The following is a 19,660-nucleotide window of genomic DNA, read 5'->3' as shown; positions in this document are numbered from 1 at the left end:
GCTCCATGTGTGGGCTCGCCTATAGTGAACAGATGACCGCACTACAGGAGAAAGGGTTGCTTGCAGCCAAGTTTACACACTGCGAAGCGTTTTGCTCCGGAGCGGATAGAGGCACCGAATGCTGCGGCGCACTGCAACTGTCATTATGAGAGAAGACCGAGGGACGCCATGGACAAACAGAGCCTAGGTTAAGATGAAAAGAGGATGTTCTTCAAGGTACTTCAACCACGAATTCTTCTCCTCGTCTTAATGTCTCATTAAACTCTCCAACATGTCTTTTCCGCATACCTTTGTGATCCATCACGAAACAGAACCGGTTTCACCTGATCCTCCGCTATGATCGCGGCCAGCGCGTTAGCTCAACAAAGGCGACCCCGGTATAGAATCGCTACGGACGGTCTGTCACCATCGGTAAGGGACCCGCACACCTCTTTTATTTTCAATTTCAACCGTTTCGCTTGGTGGACAGCTGCCAGATATTCTAGCTACCCTGGAGTCCGTAGAAGGAAAGGGCTGGGATGGAGAAGTGTTGTCGCAGCTGTTTGCCATGCCTGAAGAGGTTATGGGACTGGATATGGCCCGAATTTTTCTATCCGAACGTCGTTCGTCCGGCCGAGATCCGCACCGTTTCAGGTGATATTCGGGTCCCGGCTCCTAAGAAGAAGCCGTCGCAGCTGTACGCGGCTCTGTTCGACTTCGAAGCCCGCAGTGAGGAAGAGCTGACGGTGAAAGAAGGGGACAAACTGTCTGTCATAGAAAAGAGGGGAGATTATGTACTTGCCAAGAAGCTGACGGGATCCCTGGAGTCCGGACTGGTCCCTGCTAATTATGTGGCCCTAGTACAGGATGAATTCGCTAACTACAAGTAAGTGCTGAGAATCAGTAGACGTATCCTACCTATAGCTATTATATTAGTGAGATGTTTTATTTCATTTAGAATATTAATTATATTTTATAGAAAATTACTACTCATAGTCAGCCACTAGTCTTTTCCAGTGCACATTCTTCCTAGAGTTGACTGAAGAGCTTGACACTATACAGTAGGTATGTCAAAGGTTGAACTTTACAATTATTTAGCCTTTTGTTGTTTTCATACTGGGCTAATATTTTCTACCGATACACATCACATAAAGATTTAGATTTTCATTAACATGATTTTGTTTAAAATTATTTTAGGTTTAAGAGCCTTATAATTGGGTCGTGAAAAATGGTTGGTTTTGGGGAGTCACCATAATTAGAGGGTAAGTTCACCCAAAAATGAGATTTCGGCCATTAATTGCTCACCCTCATGGCGTTCCAAACCCGTAAAACCTTTGTTCATCTTCAGAACACAAATTAAGATATTTTTGATGAAATCCGAGAGGTTTCTGATCCCCAATAGAAAGCAATGTAATAACCACTTTCAAGACAACACATCGTTAAAATAGTCCACATGACTGCAGTGGTTCAACCTTAATGTTATGAAGCAACGAGAATACTTTTTGTGCGCAAAAACAAATAAAAAATAACTTTTTTCAACAATTTCCTCTCTTCTTTGTCAGGAAGGAACGTTTTGCTTTGGCTCCCAAAAATTATTCTTGTCATTAACGTTAAGGTTGAACCACTGTAGTCATGTGGACTGTTTTAATTATGTCTTCTGGACCTTGAAAGTGGTAATTAAATTGCTTTCTGTGGGGGATCAGAAACTTCTCTGATTTCATCAAAAATATCTTAATTTGTGTTCTGAAGATGAATGAAGGTCTTACGGGTGTGGAACGACATGAGGGTGAGTAATTAATGACAGAAATTTCATTTTTGGGTGAATTAACCCTTTAAGGCTTGAATCTTAGGTCAAAACAAAAGGTTGGTCTTAGTAAACATTGCTCTCACATATACATGACAGGAGCTTTAAATGTAAAATAACATATTTGCAGGCAGCCAGAAGAGGTGATCATAGCAACAGTACACTTATTTATGTACAAAAAATGTATTTATATATAATATAAATTATATAAAAATATAAATAAATACACATACTTGTAAATATTTCTCAAATATATACATGGATGTGTTTGTATTTATATAATTACACACAGTACACCTACATATATTAGGCAAACTCAAACTTTTATTTTGTATGCGATTAATCGTGATTAATCGTTTGACAGCCCTAGTTACTGCCATTTCAACTGAGGAGGGCCAACAGCAACAACCTGCACAGGGGCCCTGGATAGCCTGTCTATTATATCAACAAAACCTCTAGTGTCTTTAGTCAATTGATGTTTGGCTAACGGCACTAGACTAGTCACACCAAACATTGCGTGAGACGAACCTTGACAGATTGCGCCCTGAAAATCACTAATTCTTCAGATGTTGTAATGTCTTATTTTGAATTCTTTTAAAATAGACCCTGAAAACCATTGTATAATTCACACTGTAACAATAAGGTCAATAGGTTGAAGGGTTAGTTCACCCAAAAATGAAAATAAAGTCATTAATTACTCATCCTCATGTCGTTCCACACCCATAAGACTTTCGTTCATCTTCAGAACACAAATTAAGTTATTTTTAATTAAATCCGATGGCTCAGCGAGCCCTGCATAGACAGCAATGACATTTCCTCTCTCAAGATCCATAAAGGTACTAAAAACATATTTAAATCAGTTCATGTGAGTACAGTGGTTCAATATTAATTTATATTTTTTGTGCACCAAAAAAACCCAAAAATGACAACAAAACAAAATAACGACTTTTTAACAATATCTAGTGATGGCCGATTTCAAAGCACTGTTTCAGAGCGTTATGAATCTTTTGAGTCGAATCAGTGCTGAAATCACATGACTTCGGTGCTCCGATCCACTGATTTGATTTGTAAAGCTCAGAACCTTCAAGAAGCAATGTTATGAAATCGGCCATCACTAGATATTGTTAAAAAGTCGTTATTTTGTTTTGTTGGCACACAAAAAATATTCTCATCGCTTTGAAATATTAAGGTAAAACCACTGTACTCACATGAACTGATTTAAATATGTTTTTATTACCTTTATGGATCTTGAGAGAGGAAATGTCATTGCTGGCTATGCAGGCCTCACTGAGCCATCAGATTTAATCAAAAATATCTTCATTTGTGTTCTGAAGATGAACGAAGGTCTTATGGGTGTAGAATTACATGAGGGTGAGTAATAAATTACATTATTTTCATTTTTGGGTGAACTAACCCTTTAAAATATTTCTTTGAAATCAGCAGTGTGCCTAGTCTGGGTTTTACATGAGCTCAGCCAAGGAAGCTTCATATCCCCGCACTCGTTTCATTCACAGTGGCCTTCATCATTGTCCATGTGAACAATGAGCTGTGCACTGCTTTCTTTTGTTTGCGCTATCCTTTACTACTATTTGGTTGCTGCTATAACGGGGTCAGTCAATTGTCCTCACTATAAAGATCTCCTAAATAGTGTTGACAGGTAACGGGCTTGTTATATCAGAGTTGTGTGTGTTAGTGCACCTGTCACCTGCCAGAGTTTCACTGAAACTGAAGCACCATGGGATTGTGCAAAACAGGCATGTGCACCTGCCGCACCCATGTTTAACATGGCAACACTTTGAATGACGCCACAGTGTTTACTGTGAGAAGCTGAACGTGGTTAATGTGGGCAAAATATGATTATGTTTCTTTCTCTCACGTGAATAAATATGAGCTAATATAAGAGTATTAGGTGTAAAAGTGTAATAAATGTAAGTGAAATAAGGGAACCTCCTGATTCTAAACATCCAGTATATTAGACAAATTGTTCTTACAGGGCAACAATTATTGTCAGGCTAATTTCTGTAGTGTGTTTCTACACAACTCATAACATATATTGAAGAATAATTTATTTAAAAAAAATGGGAGTCCCATATTTTATGTTGAAATATCTTTGTTATATTTGTCATAAAATGGTAATGTTATAAAATGTGATTTAAGTTTTCAAACAACAATCTCAAATTTGATGTCCATTATCTTAGATGTTTGTAGAGAGTAGCATTTTATGGTATTACACACATTGCATGCTAACATAATTACAGTAGGATTGACAATAAGTACAGTGGTGGTCAGAATTATTGGCACCCTTGGTAAATATGATCAAAGATGACTGTAAAAATAAATCTGCATTGTTTATCCTTTTGATGTTTAATTCTTAAAATTAGCAAAAGTCTAACCTTTCATTGAAGAAAAAGAATTGAAAGTGGGGGGAAGTCACATTATGAAATAAATGTTTATCTACAAAACACGTTGGCCACAATTATTGGCACCCTTTTATTCAATCATTTTTGCAACCTCCTTTTGGCAAGAAAACAGCTCTCACTCTTCTTCTATAATGCCTGATGAGTTTGGAGAACACCTGAGGAGAGATCAGAGACCATTCCTTCATGCAGAATATCTCCAGATCCTTCAGATTCCCAGCTCCATGTTAGTGCTTCTTCTCTTCAGTTAACTTCACTCATTTTCTTTAGGGTTCAGGTCAGGGGACCATGGCAGAAGCTTCATTTTGTGCTCAGTGACACATTTTTTTGTTGGTTTTGATGTTTGTTTTGGATCATTGTCCTAATGGAAGATCCAACCATGGCCCATTATTGGATTTCTAGCAGAAGCGGTCAGGTTTTGATTTTTTATCTGTTGGTATTTGATAGAATCCATGATACCATGTATCTGAACAAGATGTCCAGGACCTCCAGCAGAAAAATAGGCCCACAACATTAAAGATCCAGCAGTATATTTGACCGTGGGCATGCGGTACTTTTTATCCATGCGTGCACCAAACCCATCTGGTGGGTTTGCTGTCAAATAGCTCTTTTAGTTTCATCTGACCATAGAAGCCGGTCCCGTTTGAAGTTCCAGTCTTGACTGACAACTGAATATGCTGGAGATTGTTTCTGGATGAGAGCAGAGGATTTCTTTAAACTCTCCCGAGCAACTTGTGGGGATGTAGGTGCTGTTTGATCAATTTTATTAGGCTTTCTGAGACTCAAGACTCAACTAATCTCTGCAATTCTCCAGCTGTGATCCTTGGAGAGTCTTTGGCCACTCAAACTCTCCTTCTCACCGTGCATTAGGATGATTTAGACACATGTCCTCTTCCAGGCAGATTTGTAACATCTTTAGTTGATTGGAACTTCTCAATTATTGCCCTGATGGTGGAAATGGGGATTTTCAATGCTTGAGCTATTTTCTTACAGCCATTTTCTATTTTGTGAAGCTCAACAATCTTTTGCAGCACATCAGAACTATATTCTTTGTTTTTTCTCATTGTGATGAATGATTAAGGGAATTTGGCCTTTGTGTTTCCTCATGTTTATACTCCTGTGGAACAGGAAGTGGCTGGACAATTTCATGTTTATGATCACCCTGGTGTGCTAAAAAAATGTTAATATGAATGGGAATATACTTCAGAGATATTTTACTTATAAATATTCTAGGGGTGCCAATAATTGTGGCCAACGTGTGTTGGAGAAAAACATTTATTTCACTTTCAATTCTTTTCCTTCAATGAAAGGTTAGATTTTTGCTAATTTTATTAATTAAAACTTAAAAGGATAAACAATGCAGATTTATTTTTATAGTCATCTTTGATCATATTTACCAAGGGTGCCAATAATTCTGATCACCACTGTATGTGTCAGCAAATAATTACAATAAAATACACTCTTACTAATGCTATGTCTATGAGGTAAAAAAGACTATTAAGGCCTGTTCACACCAAGAACGACAACTATAAATATATTTGCGTCCACACCAATGAACTATAACAGTCTGTTTATTCTAAAGTGTGTACAACATGTTTTTGCTGTTCTTGTTGCATTTACACAGCTTTAACCAGTAGATGTCCTCAGCATGCCATGTTTTGAATAAATGGCTAATGTAATCGATGTAATCTAACTGTGAATTTAGCTGACGAAGTCAATATAGCGGAATAAAAACAACGCCTCTTTTTCACTGCAACTTCAAAGGAAGCAAGACAATGTTGTCGAAATTAGCGCTGGATACCTGAGGTAACTTTGTTACACTGTTTGCTAGCCTGGTATGATCTCATCGTTAATATTTCTCACCATTTATTCCGACTGATTGTTTTCCATATATCCATTTTCTTTAAAGTATCCTTGAAAAGGGGGTTTAACTTGTCAAAAAGTGGTGGCTTTTTCTGGACTTCGGCGATTAACTCCGCAATGTCGTCCGCCATTTTAAATGCGCGAGTGGATTCTGAATGGATTCTGATTGGCTGTCAGTGTTACCGTTCTGAAAGTGATCCCAGCGATATCGTTTATGTTATTCTTTTACATAACGATTTTTAGAACTACATCTTCATCGTTATCATTCTTGGTGTAAACGGGCCTCATTAAAAATGCATTATAAAATATGATATTACTAATATTATACCTTACAGTTCAAACCCAAAATTGTACATGCAGTAGACAGTGAATGTGCTGTGTTTGCTTTTATCTATCATAAATAAATAAACTTTTTAATATTTAATAATATAAGAATTCATGGCATTTATGTACATTTCTCTTGGTTTTTATCTGAATCAGCATTATTAAATGAACACAGATATGATGAATAAAAATACTTTGATTATGACTATTTAAAAATGCCAATTTTCAATATGACTATTTATTTATGTATTTATTGTAAAATATGAGCTGGACATGGTCTCGATGGGTTATGATGAAGTATTTATTCATTATTCAGCTATGCTATGTGTGTCTGCTTTACAGATGGTACTATGGGAATATAAATAGACAAAAGGCTGAGAAGCTGCTTTTGGCTTCTCAGAATAAAACCGGTTCCTTTCTGGTGAGGATCAGTGAGAGCCACAGCGATGAATATACTATCTCAGGTTTGTTCCCTTATTTCCTCTCCCTCTCTCACACGCACTGTTTCAACTGAATGCCTGGAGACCTACCGCCTGTCCGTATTCCTCTGTTTTTCTCTCATACATCATCTCCGTTCTCATCCTCTTTCTTTTCTCATCTCCCATTTTCTGTCTGATCTGCATGACGACAGCCTCCACTTCATCAATCTTGTTATATTCTGCATAAGATATCCATTCTCTGCTTATCCTCCATCCTCTCTCTCTCTCTCTCTCTCTCTCGTTCTCTTTGTTTCTTTCTACCCCACAGCTTGTAACACCATATTGGTCTTCCATATACAACTGACTAAGCGTTTTTCTGTCTCCACAGGAGAGTAGCGGGTGCTTTTTACCCTCATAATATTCTGTTTTTAATGTCTCAAAAACCCCAAGGCCGTTTTAATAGCCAAAAAAATATGTGTAACATTGATGTAGCAGGTTTAAGCTTAATAATCTTTTACTGATCTTGTTAAAATTGCTTATACACAGTATTTCCAATTGTATAACATGCTTCTAAAGTCCTCCACTAAAAATATTATTTTACTTACATTTGGGTATAATTTTAATTAAAAAAAAAAAAAAAAAAAAAAAATATATATATATATATATATATATATATATATATATATATATATATATATATATATATATAAATATAATTGGTTTCCAGCCACATTTCTGATTCAACTATAACTATATATAATATAATATAATATAATATAATATAATATAATATAATTATAATGAGGTGAGAATCATTTTAAAATAATTTGATGGGAAGATTATAATAGATTTATTTATACTATATTATATTTCTAAATTATTATTTTATACGTTCCTCATTGAAGCTTCTGGGACCATATAAGCAGTCAATCTCAACCAAAAAAGGGGGTTAAAATTAGAGAGAGTCTTTAAAAAAAATATGTTCCAAAAATATTTATGTTGGAAAATCCTTAATTTATTCTTTGCTTCACAGCCAGAAGTGAAAATAGTGTCTTCCATTTCCGTATTCATCGCTCAGCTATTGGTGCTTACTTTGTATCCGACAAGATCTCTTTTGGCACTCTGGATGAGCTCATCAGATACTACCAGCACAACTCCAGAAGTCTGGGATGCCCCTTAGACCAGCCGTGCGTACAGCAAGTATGACACTCTTAATATTTAATACACACATTCATAGACCACTTTTTGCTCTCAAGAAGCTAATGTTTATAAATAGGTGTTCCATTTCATGGGTATCAGTTCTGCATTAGAGATCTAATTAGCCATATAGAGAAGCAGTCCGTTTCCGGAGAAGTGCCCCTTGGTATTCCTGCAATAGTTACTTTGGTTTTCTAATCTCTCCTTCATCTTAATCAGCGGCTTTGCGCAGAAATGCATTACAAGAGTTGCTTTTTTTTTTTTTGCGCTCTGTCTGGGTTTGGCCTCTTCTCTCCTCCTTTTCAGGGAAGACACTGAGGCTGAAGCACAGCAACCTTTTGTAACATTGTTGCTGGTATTTTTATGATTTAATTTATTAATTATTACAATTCAGGGAGTTTCTATTTAATAAATCCATGAATTAGATGATGCACATTTCAAACATCTTCATTATGCACCATAATCTGAATGGAATCATTCAGTCTGAAATCTATTGCAATTATAACAATCCCTTCATTTAAAAAAACAGTCCTATATATGATGCACTGAAATATATTGTGTAATTCAAATGTATTGTGTACTGCAGTTCTGTTAATTTGCCTGTCATTATTCAGTTATTCAAACAAAATCCCAAATTAACTTGAATTTTCCCATGAACTAATTAATTTTTATATTTAATATTTAAAAAGTAAATAAATAATAATAATAAATTATATTTTTACATACCGTATTCTTCTTGCTCCATAGTAGTTTTCATCATTTTTAATTTTGTACTATAAGAAAGAAATTAGCAGATGCTTCCATTTATTATATGTACATGCTAAACCCATATCTGAATGTGAATGCAGTAAATGCATTTTGTTCTTATGTTTTTCACCCATCATACCTTATATAAGAATGCTCATAAAGCCCTAACCCTAAAATCTGGTTGATTTTTTTCAGAACCAACAAGGATGTAGATCCACAAACATGTCGTATTTGTCAAAATCAGTCAATATCGTTTCATACTGTTTCATTGTATCAAAATTCAGTTACAGTCCTACACATCAGACGCATGTGTCATGTGGTTACATATCAATGTAACGCAGCACTTGTTTAATTTAAACAATAAATTGTCACAATATTCAAAGCTTATTTTTTCCCCTTCTAAACAGTCAAACATACTACAGCACATTTAGTATGTTTATATTTGACTCCTCTGGGGAAATAGTTTATCTTCTGATGATTTGATTTCCCAGTGAACTTTCTTGGAAATGCAAATTGCCTCCATTCCTTCTCTCTTTTTGTCTGTTCTGCCTCATTTTTATGCTGTTAACAAACTATAACCACTCTCTAACCTTTCTAGTTTTATGCTCAACATGGCATGTTGGTTTTATAGCAACATGTGATATAGAGGAGAGAGTCTGGAAAGAGTTCTCTTGTAACCTTTGTTGCATCTGTGTCCGTGTGCAGAGGGAGTTGTTTGACATGGAACCATGGGAGCGGCCGAGGGAGGAGTTTCAGCTACTCAAGAAGCTTGGGGAAGGCCATTTCGGAGAAGTCTGGGAAGCTGTCTGGACCACAAAGAAGCAGAAAGTGGCCATCAAGATGCTCAAACAAGGTGTGACATCACATAAGATGGAATGTTTTAAAGTGAGAAAAACTAATATCACGAAACATCACAGAATTTATTAAATCAATCTCTAATGCTGATATTTGTGTTGTCGTTTTCACCACAAGAATTGTCTTTCTGGGCCATCTGACCAATCAGAGCAGAGTAGACCAATCACAACAGAATCAGAGCAGAGTTGACCAATCAGAGCAGCTGTTTCAGACACTGTGAGAAAGAGGTGTTGCCGCAATGTATATTATGAGAAAATGAAAGTGTTTTTAACCTTGGATGCATGTAAACCAGTGCCCAAGGAAGTCGACCGGAAGTTGAAGTCGGCCGCGTGCCGCCATCTTGTAGCAGAACTTCACTTGCGTTAGCATCCCATTGACTCCCATTCATTTTGGCGTCACTTTGACAGTGAATAACTTTACATCTGAGGCGTTTAAAGAATCCATTTGTCCATAAGTTATTTCTAAAGATACACGACAATGTATAACGGGCTCCATTACCTTCTATGTTACATTATGGCCCCTAGAAACAGTTTTTGTAAAAATAGGCTAACGATTGCGTCATAACCACTTGACTCTCTGTCGCACAGTAGAGAAATTACCGTATAGACAGGAGGAGAAGCTCGCAGACAATCGGGGAGATTATCTTAATATGGCGTACCGGCGTTACATTTTAAAATACTATACAAAATAATTAATCAGAACACTTACTCCTGCTCACTCACGCCAAAGAACTCCCCGCTCAAGCTCGCCGTCTCTGCAAGATTAACGATGGCAGTTTGCACGCACAGCTACTAGAAGATTTACATCTGTCAGACAGATTGCGGACTTCATCAAGCTTAGTGTTGAGTCTGCGCGTCAGAAACGGAAGTGCTAAAAATCGCTAAAAATGGGCTTCACTTGACTCAATTGAGTTCCAATGGGGTCGCTGTGTCCATTTCTTTTACTGTCTATGATGTAAACCTATAGTCAGAATCCTTGAAAATAGTATAGACACTTGAATTGGGATGTTTGTGATAAAGGAAAATTAACAAATATGATATCCATTCTTAAAGTTAAATATTTTATGTGATATACCAAGACATATATGAGTATGTGACACCTCACATGACAGTAGGGCTGGGCGGTTTTTTCGATTAATTAGAATGATTAACCGCTCTCATGTGACGCTGCATGAACGTAGAACACATCACTGTTCTTAAGCGGCTGTTCATTCAGAAATGCGTTATCGCGTTATAAAAATGAGACGCAGGCAGTGGAAAAAAGGAAAAGTTACTAAACGCAAGTTAACCTTTTTTTTTTTTTTTTTTTACTTGACCACCGTGTTTTTACAATGCCGTTTCATCGATGAGACACTGCAAAAGACAAGAGACAAGTGCAACACCATGTGCAACACCTAAACATGTCCGCCAAACATAAAAAACAATAGGACAAACTTTTGCAATGAAATGCAAAAACTTGTAAACCTGTTTGATATTTCGTGTTTGCATGATGGTGACAGGTTGAAAGCTGCTGTTGTTTTCTGTTTTTACAATAGCCTTTTACTGGTGTTATTTATTGTTATTTTTGGCTAAGAAATATTTAGCATTTTCTTATATTATTTCTGAGTAGGATGTGTTTATAAGTTTGTACAACATTTGTCTTCATATTTCAGGCATATTTCTGCAAAGATATTTAACAAATCGTTTTACATTTACACCATTTTAATCACTTCATGTCCCAGGTGAAAAAAAAGTACATTTCTATAATATACTTAAAGTGCTCTATTTTCGTGCACTAATTTTGTACTTAATATTAGGGGTGTAACGATACGCTCAGGTCACGATACGATAAGTATCTCGATACGGAGTTCACGATACTTATCACGATATTTTAAATAAAATGAAACTGAAATTCAAACAAGATTTATTAAAAAAAACATTAACAAATTTCAATAATTGCCCTTGTTGTACACACAAGATCACATTTCAATTAAATAAATAAATATAAAATTTTAATAAAAACCTTCTGTATTCAAATTAACAGTTGAATAGGGCTGTCTGTCACTAAAATTTTTTTTTTTAATTTAACATGAACTTAGAATTATGAATAGGGGCCGTTCACATATCGCGTCTAAAAACGCGTGGAAGGCGCGGCCGCACCGTTTCTCCTTCTTTCCAAAGCGCTTGCGCTCCCGTGGCGTCGGTCGTTGCTATGCAACCATGATCTGAGCTCTCCAAGAGGATCAGAGAACGTTTCTGCAAAGGATAAATGATTTCTAGCCCTTGCATTAGTTTTACTACGAGATATATTGATGGAGATAAGATATAAAAACCACCATGTACAGCTATGATCAGCTGTTCGGCTGAGCTTTTGATGTTTTGTTACGAAAGGCCATAACTGATCGGTTGATTCTTGTCACACGACCTGCGTCGCGCTTGCGGCATTCTGAGAAGTTGAGAATTGCATGCGCGTCGCGACCGCGTTGATCCCATTATGAGCGCGCCTGCCGCGCGGCTACATTTGAAAATAATAACTGACTTGCACGCGGAAAAGACGCAATATGTGAACGGCGCCACAGAACTTAAAGCAAAGCATCGCAAGCGTATTTTGCTTTTCTGTGAGCACAGCTGTTGCTCTGCACTGCGGTGAAAGAAAGCCACGACTTTTCTCACGCGACCATGCAAGAGACTGACATGAGAAACGTTTAAACCTGCTTGCAAGATTCAATGTGTGCCCGAAACACTTACTGAACTAGAGATCTGATTGAGACACACCATCTACGATAAATCGTTACACCCCTAATACTTATAGTAATTTAAAAATGTGGTAGCATTGGATCTGGACAGGAAGGATAACTCTGGGAGTTGGAAGGGGTGTGTCGCGATTCTGCCTTCTCAAATCGCGATACAGGTTCGTGGACCTGCGTATCGCGATTTCGATTTCATATCGCATATCGTTACAGCCCTACTTAATATACTAAGAATTCTAATTTAGTACTTCTTAAGATAATCTTAAGAACATCTAAATGTACCCAACTGTGCTATTTTGAAATATGAACTAAAATGTACTAATAATACACTAATGTACTAAATGTACTAATAAAATGTAATAAAAATGTATTTAGATACCACTTAACTCATAGTGTGCTACAAGTGGCAGCTAAATATCTATTTTTTAAATACAGTATATTAAAAGCACATTTTAGTTCATATGTTGTGCTCTCTCAAAATAGCACAGTTGAGTACACTTAGATGTTCATTTAGATGATCTTGAGAAGTACTAAAGATGAATTTTTAGTATATTAAGTACAAAATTAGTGCACGAAAATAGAGCACTTTAAGTATATTATAGAAATGTACTTTTTTTCACCTGGGTGGTGCACTTGGAATTGAACTTTTTTTTTAACCAGATTGTTAATAAAGAGAATGTTACTTAAATCATGTTGTAGTTAATTTTTTAAGGTGACTAGTTAAACCGAAAAAAGAAAAAATCGAAATCGTGAATCGGTCAATCGTTCTGAAAAATGTAGATTTTTTTTGCCATATCGCCCAGCCCTACATGACAGGAATGAGCCAAAACTGAAATCTTCTCATAGAGCAATCTAAGCATAGGGGTTATGTAATGTTGCTGTGTAAGCATTCATTTTATTCAACATTGAACAAATTAAAAAATACTCAGTTTTTAATGTTGTTTGGGATTTCAAACTTGCCCACAAATGATTTTCATTTTTAATTGTTTGGGTTTTGTTTCGATTTCAAAACACTGTCCATCATCTGGATCTGCATCAAACCCTGAGACAAGGATCATTGTCTGTACACAAATGCTTTTTAAATAAAAAATATAAATGGATACAGGAGACTCTTGATGTGTTTTTACATTCAAACTTTTGTTCTCTTCCTCTGCCCTGTAGAGGACACAAAGGTGGATGAGTTTGTGAAGGAGGTCCACGCACTGAAGAACCTGCACCATCCGAAACTCATTCAGCTGTTGGCTCTCTGCACACGAGGAGAGCCGGTCTACATTGTCACAGAGCTCATGACTAAAGGAAGTCTTAAATCGTACCTTTCTTGTAAGTGTCACCTACCCTCCCTGTTGTGTTGAGTAATGGTTTGTGCACTGCACCTGCATGTTAATGTATGAATAATGTACTATATAATATTGCACAAGTTACCGTATATGGCCTTGGCATTTCGTGCAATGCATGTTTTTTCTCTTATCAGACGATCACGTCTGCACTCAAACATTTATGGCATTACCTGACCACAGTGTTTTACTGTTAGAGTTCAAAAGTACATGAAGTCATTAAACACAAAAGTGTTTTTATATCCCTGACACTGAACTCATTTCCTTCATTCTGTCAACCAACTTCTTAAAATAAAATGACATTAACCCCCACTTTCACAGGCAAGGCTTAAAGCTAGTCCTAGCTTTTAACTGAGCTGTTTGAGCTATTTTAACTGAAAGCAACTTGTACTGTCAGATCTTAAAATATGTCACTGCCATTGTTTTGTCCCAAGATGTATGCTAGTAATGTTTTTTTCTAGTGTATGTTTATAAAAGATACTTAAATATGCTAATTGAACTAAGGCCTAACCTTGGCTTAGGCTAAAACCTGTCTGTGAGACCAGACCTAAATGTTTCATTTTCTTTTCTGTGAATTAATGCATCATTTATTGAACTCAAATCATATTTTAAGCATAATAATTTGACTGAAAGTGGAATTGAAAAATTAAAATACATTTCAGAATGCCTTGGAATTTGTTACCTTCCCCTTTTTTCTTTAATGACTCGAGCTGCATGAAATCCCCAAAATGAAATCCAACACAGGGTTATTATTATTAACTAAAACCAAAAGTAAAAAAACATTTCTGTTAATTGAAATAAAGCTGAAATAAAATAAAATACAAATATTTATTGAAAAAATTTAAACTAAATAAAAATTAGAAATGCGGAATAAACTGAAATAATTTTTAGTTGAAGTACTAAAATTATTAACTAGAAAAAAAGAAAAATAACTAAAACTGAAATAAAAAATAATTTTTAATAAAAAAAAAAACAAAATGACAAAAGCACAACAAAATTCCAAAAAATAAACTAAAATTAACATGAAAACTAAAATATAAAAATAAAAGGTAATTCAATTATTAAAACTAAAATAACACTGAGCTGCTTGAGTTTGTACAAAGAGTCACATGATCAGTTTCACTTAGTAATACTTATTTAATTAGTGGCCTAGAAAAGCTAAAAATGCAGTATTTTTTTTAAAGTCATAACTTTTATTTATTTATTAACTCATAAAACATTTTTTCCAGTTTATTTCCAGATATAGAGTCAAAACTTATTCAGATATTTTGGTATGTTTTTACTAGGTGCAGGACACTATAGATAATTTATATAAGTGAGGATAGCAAAATAAAGGAAACTGACATATTATACCCAACAATACTTAATACAGTGAGTGGACTACCAATAAAATTGATGATAAAATTTGGAACCATAAATTATTCAGACACTTTGACCTGACCATGTTTTGTTTAAGTGTTATCTGACATAGATTACTTTTTTCTGACACAGTTTAACTGAGATCTTGTCTCATTTTATTACCATTTTTTAAACTATAGTGAAAAAACTGTATTAATGAATGAAATGTTCAAGGTGTCTGAATAAATTTTGGTTTGACTGTAAGTTATATTTGGAATGCCACATTTTCAATGTGATCTCAGACAGATCTTCACTGATGTTCCCAATGAGCAACTCTCTCTTTTTCCCTCTCATTTCTTCCTGTAGCACCGGAGGGTCAGGTGTTGACCTCTGCTCACCTGATCTACATGGCTGGTCAGATAGCAGAAGGAATGGCGTATCTGGAAGATCGACACATTGTCCACAGAGATTTAGCAGCTCGAAACATCCTGGTTGGAGAAGACCTGGTGTGTAAAGTGGCTGACTTTGGTCTGGCTCGCATCATCAAGGTAATGGTCGGATGTCAAACATGTTGCTGGAAATATGCATATAAAATCGATGCCTGGTATGTAATTATGTGTTTGTGTGTACTGTGTAGGATAGTGTGTATACAGCTAGTAGAAACACCAAGATTCCTGTGCGGTGGACGGCTCCAGAAGCTGCTCTCTACCAGCGTTTCTCCGTCAAATCTGATGTCTGGTCCTTTGGAGTGCTGCTGTACGAGATGATGTCACGTGGAAAGATGCCATATGATGGTATGGCTCTATTTATTAATTCTGTGTTCCAGAAACACTAAATACCTTCCATATTTTCTTTCTACATCAATCAGGCATAACATTATGAGCACTGACAGGTGAAGTGAATAACACTGATCATCTCTTCATTACGGCACCTGTTAGTGGAATATATTAGTCGGCAAGTGAACATTTTGTTGATCAAGTTGATGTGTTAGACGCAGGAAAAATGGGCAAGATTGACAAGGGCCAAATTGTGAAGGCTAGACGACTGGGTCAGAGCATCTCCAAACTGCAGTTCTTGTGGGGTGTTTCCGGTCTGCAGTGGCCAAGGCTCATTGATGCACGTGGGGAGAAAAGGCTGGTCTATGTGGTCCGATCCAACAGACGAGCTACTGTAGCTCAAATTGCTTAAGAAGTTGATGCTGGTTCTGATAGAAAGGTGTAAGAATACACAGTGCATGACAGTTTGTTGCGTATGGGGCTGCATAGCCGCAGACCAGTCAGGGTACCCATGCTGACCCCTGTAAACTGCTGAAAGCACCAACAATGGGCACATGAGCATAAGAACTGGACCACGGAGCAATGGAAGAAGGTGGCCTCACTGGCCTGGTCTGATGAATCATGTTTTCTTTTACATCACGTGGATGGCCGGGTGCGTGTACGTTGCTTATCTGGGGAACATGTGGCTCCAGTATGCACTATCATGGGAAGAAGGCAAGCTGGCAGATGCAGTGTAATGCTTTGGGCAATATTCTGTTGGGAAACCTTGGGTCCTGCCATCCATGTGGATGTTACTTTGACACGTACCTAAGCATTGATGCAGACCATGTAGACCCTTTCATGGAAACGGTATTCCCTGGTTGCTGTGGCCTATTTCAGCAGGATAATGTGCCCTGCCACAAAGAAAAAATTCTTCAGGAATGGTTTGAGGAGCACAACATTTAGTTTGAGGTGTTGAATTGGCCTTCAAATTCCCCAGATCTCAATCCATTCAAGCATCTGTGGGATGTGCTGAACAAACAAGTCCGATCCATGGAGGCCCCATCTCACAACTTACAGGATCTGCTGCTAACATCTTGGTGCCAGATATCACAGCACTCCTTCAGGAGTCTAGTGGAGTCCATGCCTCGATGGGTCAGGGCTGTTTTGGAAGTAAAAGGGGGACCAACACAATATTAGCAAGGTGGTCATAATAGGGGCTTTCTATGAACTCAGTTCTGGGAACTAGCCACTAGGATAGTTCCCCGGGAATCAATTTCTCCCCCGGGCCATGTGCCTGGTTGCATTCGCACCGGCAATAGGAACTTTTAGTTCCTATAGTGCTGGTTTAGACCCTAATCCAACATAGAGTTTCTAGAACTAAAATCGTTCCTAGTTCCTGCGGTGCAAACATGTACTTCAGCCAATAGTTCTAGGAACTATGAAAAGCTTATGCCCGATCGGTGTATACGCTACCTTTTAAAAGTTTGGGGTGTCTAATGTTCACCAAGGCTTTTATATACAGTACAGTCCAAAAGTTTGGAACCACTAAGATTTTTAATGTTTTTAAAAGAAGTTTCGTCTGCTCACCAAGGCTACATTTATTTAATTAAAAATACAGTAAAACAGTAATATTGTGAAATATTATTACACTTTAAAATAACTGTGTACTATTTGAATATATTTCATAAAGTAATTTATTCCTGTGATGCAAAGCTGAATTTTCAGCATCGTTACTCCAGTCTTCAGTGTCACATGATCCTTCAGAAATCATTCTAATATGCTGATTTGCTGCTCAATAAACATTTATGATTATTTTCAATGTTGAAAACAGTTGTGTACTTTTTTTTTTTCAGGATTCCTTGATGAATAGAAAGTTCAAAAGAACAGCATTTATCTGAAATACAAAGCTTCTGTAGCATTATACACTACCGTTCAAAAGTTTGGGGTCAGTAAGAATTTTTATTTTTATTTTTTTGAAAAGAAATTAAAGAAATGAATACTTTTATTCAGCAAGGATGCATTAAATCAATCAAAAGTGGCAGTAAAGACATTTATAATGTTACAAAAGATTAGATTTCAGATAAACACTGTTCTTTTGAACTTTCTATTCATCAAATAATCCTGAAAAAAAATATTGTACACAAGTATTTTGTACAATTGTACACATTTAATTGTTTCTTGAGCAGCAGATCAGCATATTAGAATGATTTCTGAAGGATCATGTGACACTGAAGACTGGAGTAACGATGCTGAAAATTCAGCTTTGCCATCACAGGAATAAATTACTTTGTGAAATATTCAAATAGAAAACAGTTATTTTAAATTGTAATAATATTTCACAATATTACTGTTTTTACTGTATTTTTAATTAAATAAATGTAGCCTTGGTGAGCAGACGAAACTCTTTTTAAAAACATTAAAAATCTTAGTGGTTCCAAACTTTTGGACTGTACTGTATATATACAGTAAAAACAGTAATATTGTGAAATATTATTACAATTTTAAATAAGTGGTTTCTATTTGATATATTTTAAAATGTAATTTATTCCTGTGATATCAAAGCTGAATTTCCAGCATCATTACTCCAGTCTTCAGTGTCACATGATCCTTCAGAAATCATTCTAATATGCTGATCTGCTGCTCAAGAAACATTTCTTATCAATGTTGAAATCTGTTGTGCTTTTTGTGGAAACCTTGATACGTTTGCAGGATTCTTTGATGAATAGAACGTTTAAAATAAACATTTTGTAACATTTACTGTCATCAATTTAATGTGTCTTTTGTACGGTATATATCTTCTATACATTTGCCACTCTGTTTCCCACAGGGAAGAACAATAAGGAGGTGTTGGAGATCCTGTCATCGGGTTACAGGTTACCGTGTCCAAACCGCTGCCCCCCAAACATCTACCGCATTATGATGGAATGCTGGCACGCGGAGGCTTCCAAACGGCCCTCGTTCCACGCCCTTCACAGTCAGCTGGACAACATCTACTCCAGACTCTACTTCAAAACCATTGAGGTGTAGAAGAGGTGGACTGAAAGGGAGAGTGAAGAAAAGATTTGCATGGACAAAAGTGCAGATAAGATAGACTCTCTTTTTGATTGCTTGTGTTAATGAAGTTATGTGCAATAATAAATGCTTGTTAAAGAGGAGAAAAGATTCCATGAGAGTGGAAGAAAGGAACGGAACTTGTAAAAGAGGAAACGTGCATCATCTTAATCTGACAGGGCCAGATTATCTGTAGCTTGTCATAGCGCCTCCTGATCATCAGTGGATCAAGATATCGAACACTGTTATGCACCATCATAATATGCATCTTTCGCCCTGCACTTAAGTTTATTTTGCGCTAAAGTTGATCTGGCCCATTCAGTTTCTGTAGCAATAGGAACAGGACATTATTATAATAAACAGGTCGGAGTTTATGTTTACAAAAGATTCACCTGCCAGTGTACGGACAGGTGTCGAGACGGTGAAAACTACGGCCGTTATAATTTATAACTGTTGAGTGTCTTTAGCCTATGTGAAGGCAGGCTGCACAAATAACTGTTTTCTACCAGGTACACGATCGTGTAACTTACACTGTGGTTAACACAGGAGCCATATGACAAAAGCTACCTGGGTAGGTTTCCTCATGATCGGTTTCGTAGAAATCACATCCATGTCAAAAGTCTGTTGTCTTCCAATGGATTATACAAAAATGAATTCTTAAAATAACTCTTGTAAATAAAGTATTTTTTCAGTATACATGTTTCTGCTGTTTCTTGATCATTTGTTTGCCTAATATGTAACCCGACTTTGAGTTTGACCAGAAATTTGCAAGCATGCTGGTAGCCTGTAAAGCAATTAACCTCAAACAATAAAGAATGCCTGTTTAGCCTTTACTGAACTTGTGTC

At 36.5% G+C, this 19,660-nt stretch overlaps 1 protein-coding gene across 2 annotated transcripts; it reads left to right on the top strand.

The window, feature by feature from the left end:
* Nucleotides 1-114: 114 nt before the first annotated feature.
* Nucleotides 115-19,531, top strand: srms (src-related kinase lacking C-terminal regulatory tyrosine and N-terminal myristylation sites). 2 transcript variants are annotated; one of them, XR_010892804.1, is made up of 9 exons: nt 115-865; nt 6,730-6,851; nt 7,840-8,006; nt 9,456-9,603; nt 13,495-13,653; nt 15,372-15,553; nt 15,643-15,799; nt 17,617-17,708; nt 18,591-18,720. XR_010892804.1 is itself a non-coding variant. In XM_067370416.1 (8 exons), the coding sequence occupies exons 1-8, from the start codon at nt 519-521 to the stop codon at nt 18,788-18,790; spliced, it is 1,482 nt and encodes a 493-aa protein (XP_067226517.1). In that variant the 5' UTR covers nt 115-518; the 3' UTR covers nt 18,791-19,531. The 2 variants fall into 2 exon arrangements, 1 of the variants encoding a protein (XP_067226517.1); XM_067370416.1 differs by lacking the exon at nt 17,617-17,708 and having other exon boundaries at nt 18,591-19,531.
* Nucleotides 19,532-19,660: the final 129 nt, after the last annotated feature.

This window comes from Chanodichthys erythropterus, chromosome 20 (genome assembly GCF_024489055.1).
Source record: "Chanodichthys erythropterus isolate Z2021 chromosome 20, ASM2448905v1, whole genome shotgun sequence".
In the NCBI taxonomy this organism is placed as follows: domain Eukaryota; kingdom Metazoa; phylum Chordata; class Actinopteri; order Cypriniformes; family Xenocyprididae; genus Chanodichthys; species Chanodichthys erythropterus.
The sequence above is the reverse complement of the archived record's forward strand: the minus strand, read 5'-3'. Positions and strand labels throughout refer to the sequence as shown.